Below are 17,024 nucleotides of genomic sequence, written 5' to 3'. Positions count from 1 at the left end.
TACTTGAGTAAATATTTCTAGAAGTACTTTTACTTTTACTTGAGTACAGTTTTTGGGTACTCTACCCACCTCTGCTTTTCATACTTTCCTGGACCTTGACTGCTTCACAATAACATAAAGCTGTATAAATATTGATCAACTTCAATATTTGTCAGATCTAGCATGTGACTGTAAGGCATACAGATAATACTAAACAAACAAAACACCTGAGCTGTAAATATAGTCCCTATAACTGTACTAAATGTTAGATACCAATCTGAGCTTTTAAAAATCGTTAAGAAAATTGTTTGTTTCAGTAAATGTATTGATATTACACAGGTGGTACAATAGAACGTAACATGATCATTATGTTTTTGGTCTGTCCATGTGTCCACAGAGTTACAAAACCACCATCAGAGTAAAACACGTGACAATAAATTAATTCTGTATATGTGACATAAACAACATGACATTTATAGAAAATATTCCAATATAGATATAGAAAAGAAAAAGAAAAAACGATGCTAATTGAAATATAGACAAATGTGGCAGTTCTCATCGGGAATCCTGGTGATACTAATAAAGGGAATAAATTAATGCTTTATAAATTATTATAGATTAATACTTAATAAGTGATCAGGATTTTAGTGTAGTGTATGTCATGTATTTACTAGCGAAACAAATACAATGACGTATAGTCTTGGATTGAAGTGTTTATTTGCTGAATAAAACAAATAAAAAATTGATCAGATAGGAACTAGTACAATTTAACTTTTACTTCTCTGGTATACTGCTCGCACACTGCGAGGCGCGCTGCTTTTTCCTGTTGCTCTCACAACCAATCACAAACACTGTTGCTCTCACAGCCAATTACAAAAAAGAACAAAAGACAACTCAAATTAAAAGTTAACAGTATGCAAATACAATTATTAAAGGTGCTCTAAGCAATGCCGGGAGTCGTAACTTCTTGTTGACGTTCAAATTGTTGTCAAACAAAACGGAGGCTAGCTAGACCCTCCCTCCTCCTCATCCGTGCACTAACCCCCCAAATCTTTTCTTGTCGGTTATTGGCTGGAACAGTTTGTTTTGTGGTGCTGGTGAGCCCAGTTTGTTTTTCTTGTTGTTTGTGGAGCCTGTGGTGTCTAGAGAGACCCTGCTTTTTTTACAGTGTGTTCAGGGGACAAGCAGCTAGCGGATAGTGAGGAGATGTTTGCTGGATGTGACAAAAAATGTTTTGGCCTAAAAAATGTGTGACATCACTTAGAACACCTTTAATACACAACAGTGTACATTAACTTTACATTTTCAAAATACAATAACTACATGTTCAGTATATGTATCATTAGTTTAATATTAACAATGCAATTTTCTGTAAATATTGTTAATATTTTCTACATAATTAGCCTAAACTAGACTATACTTACTTTTTTAATTTGAATGTGAAAATATTTGCACTAACTTAAGAAATTTTCCAGGCAGTTCTTATAAAAATAAGAAGTGTTTGCTCAGCATCACATTGTTAACAAGGATGTCTTTACTTTTAAATTATGTTTATGGAAACATTTGCATGCCGACTCTTATCTGATTAAATTATCAGAAAAAAGGCCGTATAAATATGGATCAGCTAGTCAAAAGCTACATGTACACTTTTGACAGCAGCAACAGAACCATGATCTCTCTCAGTGTCCTCCTGCTTACCTGTAAGTTTCTTTCATCTAATTAAATTGAAAAATCAGATGCACGTGAACACTAATGAATAGTTGCACTTTTAGACACTTTTTAGACACTTTTAGATTTGAACAGCTCTGTTAGTATATAGTTGAGAGTAGAGTGAATGGCTTTACGATAAGCATTGCACAGGGATTTTAATAATTTCTCTTCTGTTGTTTTCTTACAGTGATTCTTCTGAACTCCAGATTGCTGATATCTGCAGGTATTGATCAACAATCAGCAGTTAAACAAAGCTTACTTGACTAAAAAGTCCAGATTTAATGTGTGAGTCGGTTGTTTGTTAAATTTTTATTATTAGCATTATTAGGTTAGTTCAGGTTTTAAAATGTCATGTGGCACGATTCCCCAAAAACATAATATTTATAAATGAATATGTGAGAAAATACATGATGTTTGTAATATGAAATACACAAAACCAACATGAAAATACAAACATTTCTAAGAACTTTGCGTATGAGTTGTGAACTATAGTTTTTTTTTCTTCAATATTGGAGAGTCTTATATGAAATTGACTCATTTACTTTCATATGAGTTCAATGAAGCATTTGGAGAAAAACAATGGTGCTTTATAAAGCCTGTTTTACAGTATCCTAATTATCTAATTGAAAGATCAGACAACAGACTGTCGTCTGCGTGGGTACTGTACTGGAGCGAGGAGATGTACTAGATTAATCAACAGAACTTTATTAAACTGAACACCAGAAAAGCACACATAGCACTGGGGTTAGACAAATATTTAATACCAGACAGAGAAACTCAGAACAAGACTCACCATAAATACACAAGAACTTGATGAGGGGATGACGAGACACACCTGGAACTAATGAAACACAATAATCAACAGGAATGGAAAGAATCAAATAAGGACAAGGATGGCACATGGGAAGCAAAACACACAAAAAACAGGGAACATAGTCTGACAACTGTATATGTAAATATTGATTAACTTACACCAAAATCTGTTAGATCATGGAAAAACACATACATTGCAATAAAGAAATAAATAAATACAGGAAAAAAAAAATCCCGGAATCCAGTGGTTGCCAGAATGTTGTTATTATTATTATTATTTAGTATTTTTCTAATGTAGTATCTGGAGTTTATTGTTCTCTCCCCTATAGTTTATGAATCTTACCTTGTTAAAAATAACTCTTTAATTTTTCAGAGACTGTAGTTACATGTGATGGATTTGACCAGCGTCTCAGTTGTGGTAGGATGTGTCACAATAATCTAAAGTTATTTATTATGTATTCTATTGTTATTATTGTTGTTGTTGTTTTAACAGTAATTCATAATGTTATGATGTTTTTCTCCTGTTCAGATACTGGGGTGATCAGTGTACAATCAGCAACCTATGGCCGCACAAGCAGCCAAATTTGCAGTGTTGGACGACCACCATCTGAAACATCTAATACTCATTGTTCAATAGATGTCCCTGCTGTCTTCAAACGGTAAGATATTTTTCATTGTCTTTTTTGCTTGAAACACAGACTACAGACAAAAAAAATAATAGGTAGAATAAAAATAATAGGTAGAAGGTATGATTCTGTTGCTTACTCAGAGGCTAGCTTACTTAGTATATATGTCATCAGGGCTTGACATTAACACCCGCCAACCCACCAAATGGAGGTGGATTTTGCTCATGGTGGGTAACACAAACTCCAACTAGCCACTTTGGTGGGTTGAATAATTGTAGTGTTTTTAAAAGGCATCTGAAATAAGCCATATTGCAGTGTGACACTACGACACTACAACTCTAATGAGTATTACATGCATACTAGTGATGTGCGGGTCAGGGTTTTTTCCAACCCGCGGGTCCCACTTTTAAGAAATTATTTGGTCCGCCCCAGCCCACCCCAGTTATGAGACAACCCGCACATCACTAATGCACACAATGTTGCCTTGCGCTTGCACGCTAGTGACAGAAACGAAGAGACAGCTAGCTATCCTGCTGGAGTTATGTCGTTGGACGCCCGTGGAGCTATGTGGCGACATATACAGTAAAAGGTGTAACAAACCCCGGTGAGCAGACAACACACAAGACAAAACCTGACGATGAAACCAAAAAGGAAGAAGAGACAAAGAAAAACAAAAGACTTTTCAACGAAAAGTGGAAGTCAGGTCGAGAATGGCTGGTATATGATATGAGAGTGTATTCACAAGAACAAAAAGGTGGCTAGTAAAAATGCTGTGTGGCTAGTAACTTTGGAAAACCATTAGCCACATTGGCTAGTGAGCCAAAAAAGTCAATGTCAAGCCCTGTATGTCATTATATTATTCATGTCTTTATCCTTAAACAGGTGTAATGGACTGAGAGAGTGTGAGTTAAACACTGTTGGACTGGCACCAAAAGATCCATGTTTTGGCACCTACAAGTACTACACTACCAACTACATTTGCATCCCAGCAGGTTTGGACTTTTTCTCTCTCTTCCTCCAATTGCTGTTCTTTATAATTTCCTTTTCTGTGTAAATGTTTTCTGTCCTTGTTCCAGAAATAAGTGTGACTTGTCACAGCGGATACAGTTACTTGAAATGTGGTGAGCTATTTTTCCACATCTCTCACTTTGTTTCAAGAAATGGAATCACGTGGATTACTTTAAGGACTGCTATTTTTTATTTATTTTTCTATCTCCATATAGACAATGGTAAGATTCAGGTAAATACTGCAAACTATGGACGTACAGATAAAACCACCTGCTCTGAAGGACGTCCATCCGAACAGCTCCAAAACACCAACTGCTATTCTCCCAATGCACTGGCTCCTGTGTCCAAAAGGTAGGTATAAATAGATAGATAGATAGAGAGATAGATAGATAGATAGATGTTTTAAGAATATATTTTTGTTATCCAGGATAAAGATGCAATAAATAATGTAAGGCTTACTTTTTTGACATGTAAAGCTGCAATGGTCTGAAAAGCTGTGAGGTGTTTGTGACACATACAGTCTTTACTGATCCCTGTGTTGGCACATACAAGTACCTCACAATCTCTTATTATTGCCTCCCACCTGAAGTTCGTGAGTATTTATTATGCCCTTTGCAACTCAATTAATTAATTGTTTTTCCAGATCATGTGTTTAGAATATTGTGATTTAAGATACTTTTATAACAAGATCCTTATTTGGTACAGCATATTAATCCAAGTTTAAGTGAGGCGTTATTTCTTTCCTGCATGCCACAGTTCAGAATATTTTTTTAAAGAGTATTTCTTATGAATATAATATACTTATAATATAATAATAAGACTTGGAATTATTAATTAAGATTGGAATCAAATTCTGGAATCAGAATTTCTCAATTAATAGTATTTAAAACAATTCTTATCTGCTTTATTAAGCTGCTGTTTGTTGCAGAAGTAGAGGCTTTACACTATTTAAAGTTTGGAACATTGGGTCTTTATTTCTGTCATGCTTTAAGTTTTTGTAAAAAAAAAATTAAAATAAAAAAACATAAGAAAGAAAGAAAGATCCATTATTTTGGTATGGGGTATGCTTGTGTAAAAAGAAAATATTAGCATTTTTGTAAATGTGTTAACTGACTGAATATTGTGTGAAGACAACATAAATTGTATTAATGGTATGGTCACAACAGACCCATGTTGTGCTTATTGTGTTTAGAGTTTTGAAAATGTAACTACAGACTGGACAAAGGGTTAGCAATAGAAAAAAACTGTAAAGGAAAACAGTCTATTAATTTGACATTACAAAGTGCATTATTTAAAAGAGCTTGTTGTAGAGTGTTAAGTGGCCTTTTATTTCATTAATATTAAATTATCTGCAAATACATACACAAATACACTACAAGCGCACATTCATTACTAAGTGCACTTCTTTGTCTGAAGGCAAAGCACATAATTAAACCAGCCCCATCTTAATATTTAAAAGATATTCAAGATCACGGTACACACTGCACACACCATTACATGCTTAGCCTATTTTACATTTATATTTACATTTTTTATTTGCTTTACAACATCTCTCTGTTTACTGTAGGTTCAAGTTTGGTCTGTGAACATGAGACGAGTGCCATGACCTGTGGTGGGTATTCTGTTCTTACTTGAATGTTTCAATTAATTAGGCATTATAGAGTTAATGACAGAATGGTAAAATGTTTTCAGATGATGGGACTGTCATACGCATTCACAGCGCCAACTATGGCCGAACTGACAGCACCACGTGCTCTACTGGACGACCTGCTTCTCAGCTTGCCAAAACCGACTGCTACGCCCTGAATTCACAGACAGTGGTCACTAGTGGGTCAGTTTATGTACAAATTTTCACATGTAATTCAGTCTTTGCCCTACTGAAAAAACAATAACACAAACCAGCTAGGACCAGCTAAGATTTGTGTATTCTAAGTGTTTTCTTCCAGCAGGGTAAAAAATGACTTTAATAATTATAATAAAATAACTGTTTTCATTAATTAGTATTTTATCATTGTTCAGATGTGAAGGGAAAAACAGCTGCTCCATATTGGCCTCCAACAGTGTCTTCTCGGATCCATGTTTTGGCACATTCAAGTACCTGTACATCTCATACTTCTGCGAGCCTAAGTGTAAGTGTGACTGTACTGAGCAATGATACTGCATTTGTGTGCTAGTTTTTTATGTGTTGATTAGTTTTGGTTTGGTTTTACTCATGAACTCACTCATCAGGTTCGATTGATAATATCTCATTACTGCTGATTTTTGTGTTTGCAGAGAAAAACCGCTGATCTTATGGATTTGGCCTCCTAAATTCTCTATCAGCCTTTAATCTATTTTCTGTTTCCTAATTGTTATTGCATCTAATAGTTTATGATATTTGCCATATTTCCTCTTGTAAAGATATGGCAGAAGTAGTAATGGTAGAATAATAGTATGCTGATCTGAAAGTCTTTGTGTGCAGATGAAATCAGTGGCTGAGACTTTTGTGTGACGTTTTGGTTCTCATACGATTAATATTTTTATGGACCTTGCTTATGTTGTGGGATTTTATCTTTAAATAAATGCTTTGCAAATGAGAATGAGGCGTCTGCGTCTTCTTTTTAAAACATGTTGATTGTAAACACCAGCTTTACCTTATTATTTACTAAGTGGTAGGATCTAGAATATAGAAAGACTACACAAGCTGGTTATCCTTATCTTTTAACATTTGAAGTGCAAATCATTGCCCAAACCAACCTATTGACTAAGAAAAATGAAATGCTTATGTAGGGGGAATACAGTTAAACCCCATAGAGAGACCAACATGCTCAATCATTAGACAGAGAGTTTGCTGAAGACAGAGTTTTCCACACTTTCAAATGCCATAGAAAATGAATAAGAGAAGACTCTAACTAACTTACAGAATACAGAATGATAATGTTTTAATTTAATTGGTAACAGCCTATTGTCATAATTATTCCGATTGAAATTGTTGATTAAATGTAAGAACTTAACATAAAAGATAACAGATATTTAAAAAGGTTAGAAAAATTGTGTAACAATGTTCAAACTTCATAATCATCGGGAAGAAGGAGGCGGGAACCGGCAGAAAATCAAATGACATTTTAATGACAAAATAAACACAAAACAGCGCATCAGCCCCTCACGGACGACTGACGCGCACAAATAAAAACCAAACACAACTAAAAATCCAGGCCTGGTCCTCTCTCGTCCTTCACTGTCGTTGCTCCTCTTTTATATCCAGTGTTGGGCAAGTTACTTTTAAAAAGTAATTTGTTACAGTTACTAGTTACTTCTTCCAAAAAGTAACTAAATCAGTTACTCAGTTACAAATTTTAAAAGTAACTAGTTACTTAAGAAAGTAACTATTGCGTTACTTTCAAGTAAAATTAAATTTTAAATGCTCAAATGTGACCCCACCTCTACCCCTCTTTAACGGAACTTAAAATACATGTGCATGTTCAATTATTTATGATAAATCTGAATATTATAATGAAATGGAAACTTAATACAATACATTATTAACAGAAACATGAAACGTACACACATCTAAAAAAAAAATGTTGCTGTTGGACAAAGTGAGACTAGTCTCCAATCAAATGCCATGTATGTAGATATTATGTTTATATAGTGGATCAATGCAAATAACACAATAGATGTTTTGGAACTTTTGAAATGTATTGCCCCTCAGCAAGGCCACAACTGGCCAAAATTAAATTAAGCTTGTTAAGCAATATAACAAAAAGAAATAACAAATATATACACTCTTTGTAGTGCAAATAAAACAAAAAACATTTACTGAAAAAATACTGTACTTAAAGTAGAACAGTGTAACAATATTAGGTGCTTTCAATGTAACTAGAAAGTGCAATGTATAGCAAAAGGAAGGATATAAACAGGTAGGTAATACATAAAAAATAAAAAATACATCTCCATAAAAATAAATCTCGTACTCTGGCCATTGACAATCTTACTTCAAGAGGCTGCAGCCAGCCAACAAATAAATCTAAATTAAATTATGCTCTTTAAGCAATGTACCAAAAATGTATAAAACAAAAAAATACACTCTTTTTAGTGCAAAACTGCAAATGTAAAAAGATGCAACACAACTTTTGACATACTGTATCCAACTTTAGCTCCTGAACATTCATTCATTCATCTATACATTCATTCATTCATCTATACATCCATGCATTCATTATTCTATCCATTCATCTATCCATCCATCATTCTATTCTCTCCATCCATCCATCCATCCATGCATCCATCCATGCATCATTCTATTCTCCCCATTCATACAAGCTACGCTATCTACGTAGCTATCCATCCACCCATTCTTTATGGAAGCGTATGGGTAGCAATATTCAATTTGGGATGTAATATGCAAAATGACAATGCAATATGTAAAATGACAATGCATTTCTGTATTTACATTTACATTTTCCAATACATTTGTGCAACGTTTGGTGCAAAATGAAAATGAAAATTAAATTACATTATTTTCATTTGCCATTTCATATACCAGTTTTAATATGTAAAATGAAAACTAGTTTTAACGCTTTATAAGTTGCAAAATTAAAAGGAAAATGTATTACAGAAATGATTAGATATGTATAACATGTTCAAGCAAAAACTGTGGCAAAATTATCATTTAAATGCTATTTTTCGTAAATGCATTAACACTCACAGTCAAGACACTTAAGATTGCACTTTCATTGAGTGTCCCGCAATGAATGTAGCAAAATTCAATGTGCACATTGAAAATCCATTCCGAGCCGATCACGTGTCCGCCCCCTCCCGCTTGCAGAAGGTCAGAGACTCAAATCTCAAGAAGAAGATTCAAGTGAGAGAACATGGACAAGACAGTTGGTCTGTGTACGTTTTGATCATTTCAGTTTATGGCTTTAATATTTCATTCACACTGGTGGGCGGAGCTGAAACGCTGTTTTCATCTGATTGGTCGAATCGCCCCACCTTCAGCTCGGTCTTTTCATTCTTTCAGGCAGAATAAGAGTCAGTCGAGTGAAGCACTGTAATGTCTAAAACCACCGCTCACTGTTAATTAGCATAATATTTGAATCAGATGTAGCTGGGCACATAATTCGTGCTGCTGAGACCTGCAAATTATTTCCAAATTGAATATCGCTACCCATATGCTTCCATAATTCTTGTCATTGAACCAGTGGTTGTATCTCATAACCAAAAGCTTCTCAAACTTCTGGTCAGAGAGCCTGTTCCTCAGTGGAGTCAAGACTAGCTTCCCCAGGCTAAAAAGTCTCTCTACTGGGGCACTGGATGGAGTGGCTGCATTATAACGGAGTGCAATTTTCTTTATCAGTGCAAAACCATTAAGAGAGTCTTTCCCTTGTTGTCCTGATTTTAAATAGTCTGCAACTTGACTTTCAGCAGTAGCAGAGGTGTCATCCTCATCCTCAAAGGAAAAGAACTCATCCTCTATGGCAGAGTCTGTGCTGAGGTGGCGTGTTGGTGGGTTTTTACCTGCTTGCTGGTCTTCTTGGACAATTTTCCGACACTCTTCCAGCATCCTTCCTGTCCTGTGTCCGTAGCCAACGCAGTTTGAAGTCACATCACAGCAGCCAAGACAGCACACTCGCTCTCCAGCACCTCTGCAAATTTTGTCTTGATTGCCTGAAATGATACATAAAAATGCAATTATATTATATTATTATAATTATTATAATAATATTATATTATCTGAGAGAGAGAGAGAGAGAGAGAGAGAGAGAGCATTATAGACCATTATGAACATATTTATAGATGTTTAATTTTACATTAGCCTATATTTATTTCCCTATATGCCTATACATTCATTACTTTACAACAAGGCTTTAAAGGTCCATCATCTGTAGTCATAATGTATCATAACTGTAAAGGCTAGGCTAGAATAGAATAGAGTTTCTTTTCCAATTCATATAATAAAATTAATTTATTGGGTAATGTGTTGAATATCTAAAATAAATTAAAGTTCTTACTGTGACAATTGCCTCTGAAAGGTCAATTAGGATGTGCAGGCCACTCTTCAGTTGCAGGGTCTTGAATATCAATGTCTCCAGCGTGGGTAGGAGTGTGCCATGGAAACAATGATCTTCTCCCTGAAGAATGTCTAAAGCAACTGTAAGTGGCTTCATGACCGTACAGTATTCCCTAATGAACTGGTGTTCTCCTTCTGTGATGGCTGTCAATCCAAACTTGGATGAGATGGTGTTCAGCTCAACTATAGGAATCCCAGATATACGAGCCAGGGCATCATAAAATGAGTTCCATCTTGTGGTGCATGGGACTAACAGCTTCTTACAAATGACATCATGCACAGTCTCTGCAGCCAATGTTGACCTACTAGGCTTATTCCACAACCCTGTGCATTTTGTGGTGGCACTTCTGTAAACAGGTTTTGTTCCGGGTGTTGACAGTAACGAATGTCCTGATTTTGCTGAGTTAGATGTGTTCCAGGGTCACATATTTTGTTGACCCTGGAACAACATTTTACTCCAACAATATATTCTTGAACATATCCCTACACCTAAACCTAACCTTAACCATGAGTAATCCCTAAAATCAGAGGAAATGATAGATTAATGACACTGATGTACAAACACCAAACAGTGATTTTAAGCATAAACTTCACAAAATCTATAAACTGGTTCTTCAAATCTGATTGGTTAATCACAATGTTGTTCCAGGGTCAACAAAGATGTTGTCCCAGGAACATGTCTCACTTGGTAAAATCAGGTTCTGCGACAGTAACCACTTGTCAATATCAGTGCATGATACCAGGTTTAGGGTGTGTGACGCACATCTCTGATGTGGCGGCAATGTGATCACAGTATCATCTTCATCACCACCATCATCATCATCAAAAACAACACGGGTCTGCAAGGCCTCACTGATGTCAGTAAATGTCACCTCATCATCCACATCATCCCGCTCCATCTGATACATTTTGAAGGCCTTTACAAAATTTGAGCCATTATCTGTGACTGTTGTGGTGATTTTGAATGATATCCCATATGAGGAGTAGATATGATCAAGCTCCGTTGCAATTTTGTCGTATGTATGGCGTCCCTTGAACCTCCTGCATGCCAGGGCTGCCTTACCTCGCTCCATGCTTTGCAGATTTATCCAATGCGCCGTAACGGCTAGATAGCTCTTGTTACATGCAGTCCATATGTCTGCTGTGGTAGACACATATTCTAACTTCTCAAACGTTTGTTTGAGCTCCGCATTCATTTGAGAATATTGGGCGTCTATATAGTTTGAAAATGTCTTTCTACACGGTAGGGATACCCCTCCTCTGACCGGTATTTTGGCAACTAGTGCCCTGAATGAGTCCGACTCAACCGTAGATAATGGCAGCATATCCTCCACTACATACCTGGCTACCAGTTTGTTCAGTTCAATTTAAAAGTTTAAAATCAAGCTTCAGTTGCTTAGGTTTTGTGGCACTGTCTCCTTCTCCTTCAGTGGTCATGGCCACTAATTTCGTGGAAGCATGCAACGTTGAAAGATGTTGGAGTAAGTTTGAATTACTTGACACTGACGTGGATAGGCACTTTTGCCCAGGGCATAATGTGCATTTCACGATTCACGATTTCTCGCTCAGAGATCTAGTTGGTCTGATGAAAAAAAACAGCTTCAGTAACGGTAACGGGGTTATTAAGATGAGAAGAGTAATCAATTAGATTACTTGTTACTGGAAAAAGTAATGCCGTTAGTTCCCATCACCTTAATGCCTTCAGTGTGACTCTACAATTTTCATAGTCATGAAAATAAAGAAAACTCTTTGAATGAGAAGGTGTGTCCAAACTTTTGGTCTGTACTGTATATATATATATATATATATATATATATATATATATATATATATCATATTTCAACTTTATCCCTTGTCCAAAATAAAAAAAATAAAAAATGACTGATGTGTATTTTGGCTACTCAAACCGATATGGTCTGCGCTTTACTACAATGTAAATGCATCTCCCTGCTGTCCAGTGGCTCACGGTGCTTTGCCACGGAGAGTTTGCTAAATGTAACCAGCGATGTGGCATAGTAGACTGATGGCTAATGTGGTTGCAAATGCGAGGTACATTAATAGTTCTGAAATAATCAACTAATATTTCTCTGGTGGTTGCTGAATATTGCCTATACACAAGAAAGCCCTTTCAAGGCCCTGCCCAGTGCAGTGTGTGTCAAAGCAGTCCTTGGTCCAGTTGTGTGATGAAAGAGAAATTATTCATAATAAACACTTTAGGAATTCATCCAACTTGCAGAGGACTATTATTCTGTGGTTGCAAAGAACTGTGGAAGAACTGAGAGTGGGATTGGGTGTTCTTATGCTGATGTTGTGGCTGATGAAAAAAATGTTTGTGCTTGTTCTTGTATGATATTATTCATATCTCTATCAAAATAATTATATTCTGGTCTATAACTACTCCCTGAACTTCCCTATCCCCTGTATCTTGGTCTGTCATTGGCTGCAGGTCATTGCCGATGTAGTTTTCAGTCAGAAATCATTGCACACAGCGTGATTGTGAATCGTGTAGTGTTGTCTGTTGCTGATCTGAAGAATCACATTCAGTCTGGGGTTTCGTTTCCAGAAGAAAATACTTTATTTCAAGACGGAAAAAGCTGAGAGTTCCTTGCAAGGTACATTTCCTTATATACAGTTTTTCTTGTTTATACAGGGTAAAGCGTGTTCCATATATTTCAAATAGTTTTCCTTATTCTTACAATTTGTTTCCTCCCTAGAGAGAAGGGGTCCAGTAGACTTGTTATGGTAAAGAAAAAGGCCCGTTTGTATGTTTCTCATCTGAGGGTCTGTATATTTCTGCTAGGCAGGCACATTCTTTTTACATACAGGCTATATGATTATAATGGAATAATAACTGTGTATATTAATGGCTAGATTCACCTTGACTATACTTGATAAATAAAAATCTTATAAATAAAAATTTAAAAAAATTTCTTATAAATAAAACTTTCTACATTCCCCCCTTTGAGACTTAGTAAGTCTCATATTTGCTTATTTTTATTCAGAGTCCTACCACATAAATCAGTCTTATTAGTTAACCTAGTGACTAAGTCACACTGTATAATCACCAATGACTAGATTATGTAATTTCACCCTGGAGGAAGCAACAGGACCAAACAACTTCCTTGATACTTGACTAGGAGGGAGTAAAAGATCCAGCCTCCCTAAACCATTATTTAATAGAAAACAATGTTATAAGCATGAGTGTGCAATTGGTGCAGCACTTGCCTGTGGTTGTTACAGTTATGTATAAAAGACACAAAAATACATACAAAACATAACATTGAATATCACAAGATTATAACAGTTGATCTTCAGCTAAGATACCTTACATATCAAAGAGAGCCACCCAGGGGCAGAAGTTAGGCTAACACTTACACCCAGGGTGTGGTTCATCTTTAGACTTCTTCATCATCCTTGTTAGAATCACTAGAACTATCATCAACAATTTGCTCATTTAAGTTTAGTTTGTTTAGCCATCCTTCATAATGTTCCTTCAGGTTCCTTTCTGTGATCATTTGTTGATTATTTGGGACTTTTATCATTTCCATTTGCTTAACATTCAATCAATGTTTCTACGATATTTGATCATCATTGGTTCTGCTGAGTTGATTTCATTATCTCTTTTGTTAAAGGTTGAAAAGTCAATTGAAGGAAAGTCAGGTTGCTTTTTCTTGGTTGAGTTTGGGTTTGCATTATTAGATGCATTAGGCATAGGATGGTCTTCAGATATATTGTCAGACTTATTCTCTGTCCTCTCCTGTTCATCTGACAGGAGGAAAGGAGCTCCTTGTGGATCTTTTTTTGTGCTCTTGTCAGTTTGCACTTCATCATGTGTCTCTGGTTTTTCCTTGTTACGTTCTCCTGCATTGTCTGGTTGTCTGTTTTCTTTTCTTTTTGCCTTTCCTGTGGGAACTCTAGTACAGTGGTTTAGATGATATCAGGTTGTGCTTCCCTCTACTTGGACTGCTGTTGGTGTAGCTCTCACTACTTTGTAGGGTCCCTCTCTCCTGGGCTCATTCTATTTTCTCCAGAATACCCTCAGATATACTTGGTCACAGGGAACAACTGGACATGCAGTCTCCGATTCCTCTATGGGCTCATTTCTTTTTCCTGTAAATAGATAGCTTTATGTATGGCAGTTAATTTATTTAAATACGAGGGAAGTTCCATTTGCAATTGCTCTATAGGCGGTACTTTGTAGGGACCTCTACAATATGGCACAGGCATGGGACGACCCATAAGCATTTCATGTGGTGTTAAGTGCATATTTATTCCTGTTAGTTAGTGTGATAGCTCATTAGTGCAAGAGGTAATGCATCAATCCAATTAAGTTTAGTACTTTCACATATTTTGGCCTAGATAATTCCACTAATTTTTTCAACGCACCCTTGTGCCTGGGCATGATAGAGGCACTCTAGTCTCCTTTTTATTTCTAATTATTGCAATACCTGTTTCACAGTTTTTTTGTATGAATGCCAACCCATTGTCTGAACTTATTTCTGATGGAATTCCAAATCTAGGAATTACTTCACTTAGAAATGTAATTACCGTTCCTGCTCCCATATCTGCTGATGGTACTGCCTCTACCCATCTGCTAAATCTGTCTATGATAACAAGCATGTATCTTTTGCCTTGTACTTGCTTTATCATATCCACATAATCCATTAGCAAATGCTTAAAGGACCCTTCGGGTACTGGTATATGCAGGGTGAGATTTGTTAAAAAAACAGAGGGGGGATGTTTTGAAAAATTTTAATTCATAAAAATAAATCATGAGAACATGAACTTCATCACTGCATTTGCAGGAATTGTAAAATCTTTTTCCACTCGGCTAGACATGTCAAAACACTTTTATGAATGGTAAAACTAAATTGCACTAAAACTAAAGTAGTGTCAACTTAAATATAAATAGGCTATAGTGTAGGCCTATGCATCATACTAGGAAAACATCGTCTTTTTCTGCTTTCCTGTGGGAGCGTCATCTGTGGCATGCCGTCCCTCTTTTACCCACATTCTGCGAATCTCTGGGCAGGGAAGTAGGCAAACCCTGGCCCATTTATGTAAATGAACAGTAGGTTGTTCAGTGTGGAGACGTTTAGTCAGTTTCTTTCGTATGTGAGAATACGGTTCATGTCACTGAATCCCCTTTCACACTCAGCTGTTGACACTGGGAGTGTGGAGACAGTGATGAGGACTTTGCGCAGATTGTCTCCTGTGATGCCATGACACTTGAATTGGACACTTTTTTTGAATTGGACAAATTTTTCAATTCCTTGAGGAGTATGGTACTGTTTTCAGCCTCAACAGCGAGAGTCTTCTGAATGGTGAGAAGTTTGTTGTCTCCATATAGGATGCGCTCGTCTTCATCAAATGGCCAATTTGATGGATTTAGAGTGGCTGCATCAGAAATAATTCCATTGTCATCCAGCCTGCTCTCAATGTTGTCAGCCAGGGAAACGAACAGTCTTTCACGAAAGACCTCTGCCTTCCGATGATCACTGTCACTTGGCTGAGACACATTCACTCCCTTGAAAGAGTGGAAACTTTCAAATTCCTCATTCAGGTCTCTTGCGTTCACACCATCTGCTTGCCACATAGATCTCAGCAGGGCCGGCCCGCGGCATAGGCGGTATAGGCAAATGCTAAGGGCGCCACTCATCTATAGGGGCGCCAGAATGAGTGAACGAGTGAATTTCTTTTACATATTTTTTTTTATAATAGGCTACTATTTAAAAACCATTAATTCGAAATACTACCAAATAAAGCAAAAAAAAAAAAAGTCCGGCTCTTCAATCTTCCCCCGCCCATCGAGTGCTTGAAGTGCGTCAGAAACACAGCCCGCGCACGATCAGTTGTTGGTAATTTGTTGTGTAGCGTGCCCGACGCCGCATCCAATGTAGACAGCACTGCTTTTGTTAACACACAGCTTGTAGAAACGGGCCTGTCAGCTCGCGCCAGTTCTAGACATGGTGAAAGTTTCCTGATTGTGACGGAAGGCCGAATATACATGACACATTATAAATGAGCATTATAGTCTGTGATAGATACAGTGCCAAAAAGAAGAGAAGAGGATAAGGACAGAGGTAAAGAGATGTAGTGAAAGAACAATTTATTGCATAGGAGTAAGATACTATAATTTCATGGCAGTTATTTTTACCTTAAACTTAATGTTAGCAGTTGTTCTGAGTTCTGAGTCCCCAGACTGTGATTTTGTACAATCATGTCAGTTTTAAGACGCATTTTTTATTATCACTTTTTTATTAATGTTTTACTCTACAGTTGTGCAGTTCTGGGGGGATACAGTAGCCTACAGACCAAAAGTTTGGAAACATTACTATTTTTAATGTTTTTGAAAGAAGTTTCTTCTGCTCATAATATTAATTATTGTGTATCGTAATATTGTGATATATTATTACAATTTAAAATAATTTGTTTTCAATTTATTATACTTTAAATTATAATTTATTTCTGTGATGCAATGCTGAATTTTCAGCATCATTACTCCATTCTTCAGTGTCACATGTGACATCCGGTCTATCACATGATCCTTTAGAAATAATTCTAATATGATGATTTATTATGAGTGTTGGAAACAGTTCTGCTGTAATGTGTGTGTGTGTGTGTGTGTGTATATATATATATATATATATATATATATATATATATGCTAAATCATGAACACAATGACAGGGTGAAATGGGCTGTGATGCATGGGGCGCCAGGTAAAATCTTGCCTAGGGCAGCAAATTGGTCAGGGCCGGCCCTGGATCTCAGTGTTCTCAGTGCAACATCCACCTCAGCACTGGCACTGACAGCTGTGGCATCTCTCCTCTGCA

At 36.5% G+C, this 17,024-nt stretch overlaps 1 protein-coding gene across 1 annotated transcript; it reads left to right on the top strand.

Moving 5' to 3' along the window:
* The first annotated feature begins 1,593 nt into the window (after positions 1 to 1,593).
* On the top strand, positions 1,594 to 6,715 carry LOC132115423 (L-rhamnose-binding lectin CSL2-like). Its single transcript, XM_059523896.1, has 12 exons — positions 1,594 to 1,679; positions 1,877 to 1,912; positions 2,876 to 2,920; positions 3,032 to 3,161; positions 4,011 to 4,120; positions 4,205 to 4,249; positions 4,352 to 4,487; positions 4,613 to 4,728; positions 5,704 to 5,748; positions 5,829 to 5,967; positions 6,156 to 6,265; positions 6,411 to 6,715. Coding segments are annotated over exons 1-12 (999 nt in total). The 5' UTR covers position 1,594; the 3' UTR covers positions 6,413 to 6,715.
* Positions 6,716 to 17,024: the final 10,309 nt, after the last annotated feature.

The sequence above is a fragment of the Carassius carassius genome, chromosome 34 (assembly GCF_963082965.1).
Source record: "Carassius carassius chromosome 34, fCarCar2.1, whole genome shotgun sequence".
NCBI lineage: Eukaryota > Metazoa > Chordata > Actinopteri > Cypriniformes > Cyprinidae > Carassius > Carassius carassius.
This window is presented reverse-complemented; position numbering and strand designations above follow the sequence as displayed.

What these genes read in the sequence shown, in the direction of transcription:
- LOC132115423 (XM_059523896.1), top strand. Translation starts at nt 1,595, where the DNA reads ATGGATCAGCTAGTCAAAAGCTACATGTACACTTTTGACAGCAGCAAC. An exon ending in GTCCCTGCTGTCTTCAAACG is followed by an intron (nt 3,162 to 4,010) that starts GTAAGATATTTT and finishes ATCCTTAAACAG; the next exon opens with GTGTAATGGACTGAGAGAGT. An exon ending in GACGAGTGCCATGACCTGTG is followed by an intron (nt 5,749 to 5,828) that starts GTGGGTATTCTG and finishes AAATGTTTTCAG; the next exon opens with ATGATGGGACTGTCATACGC.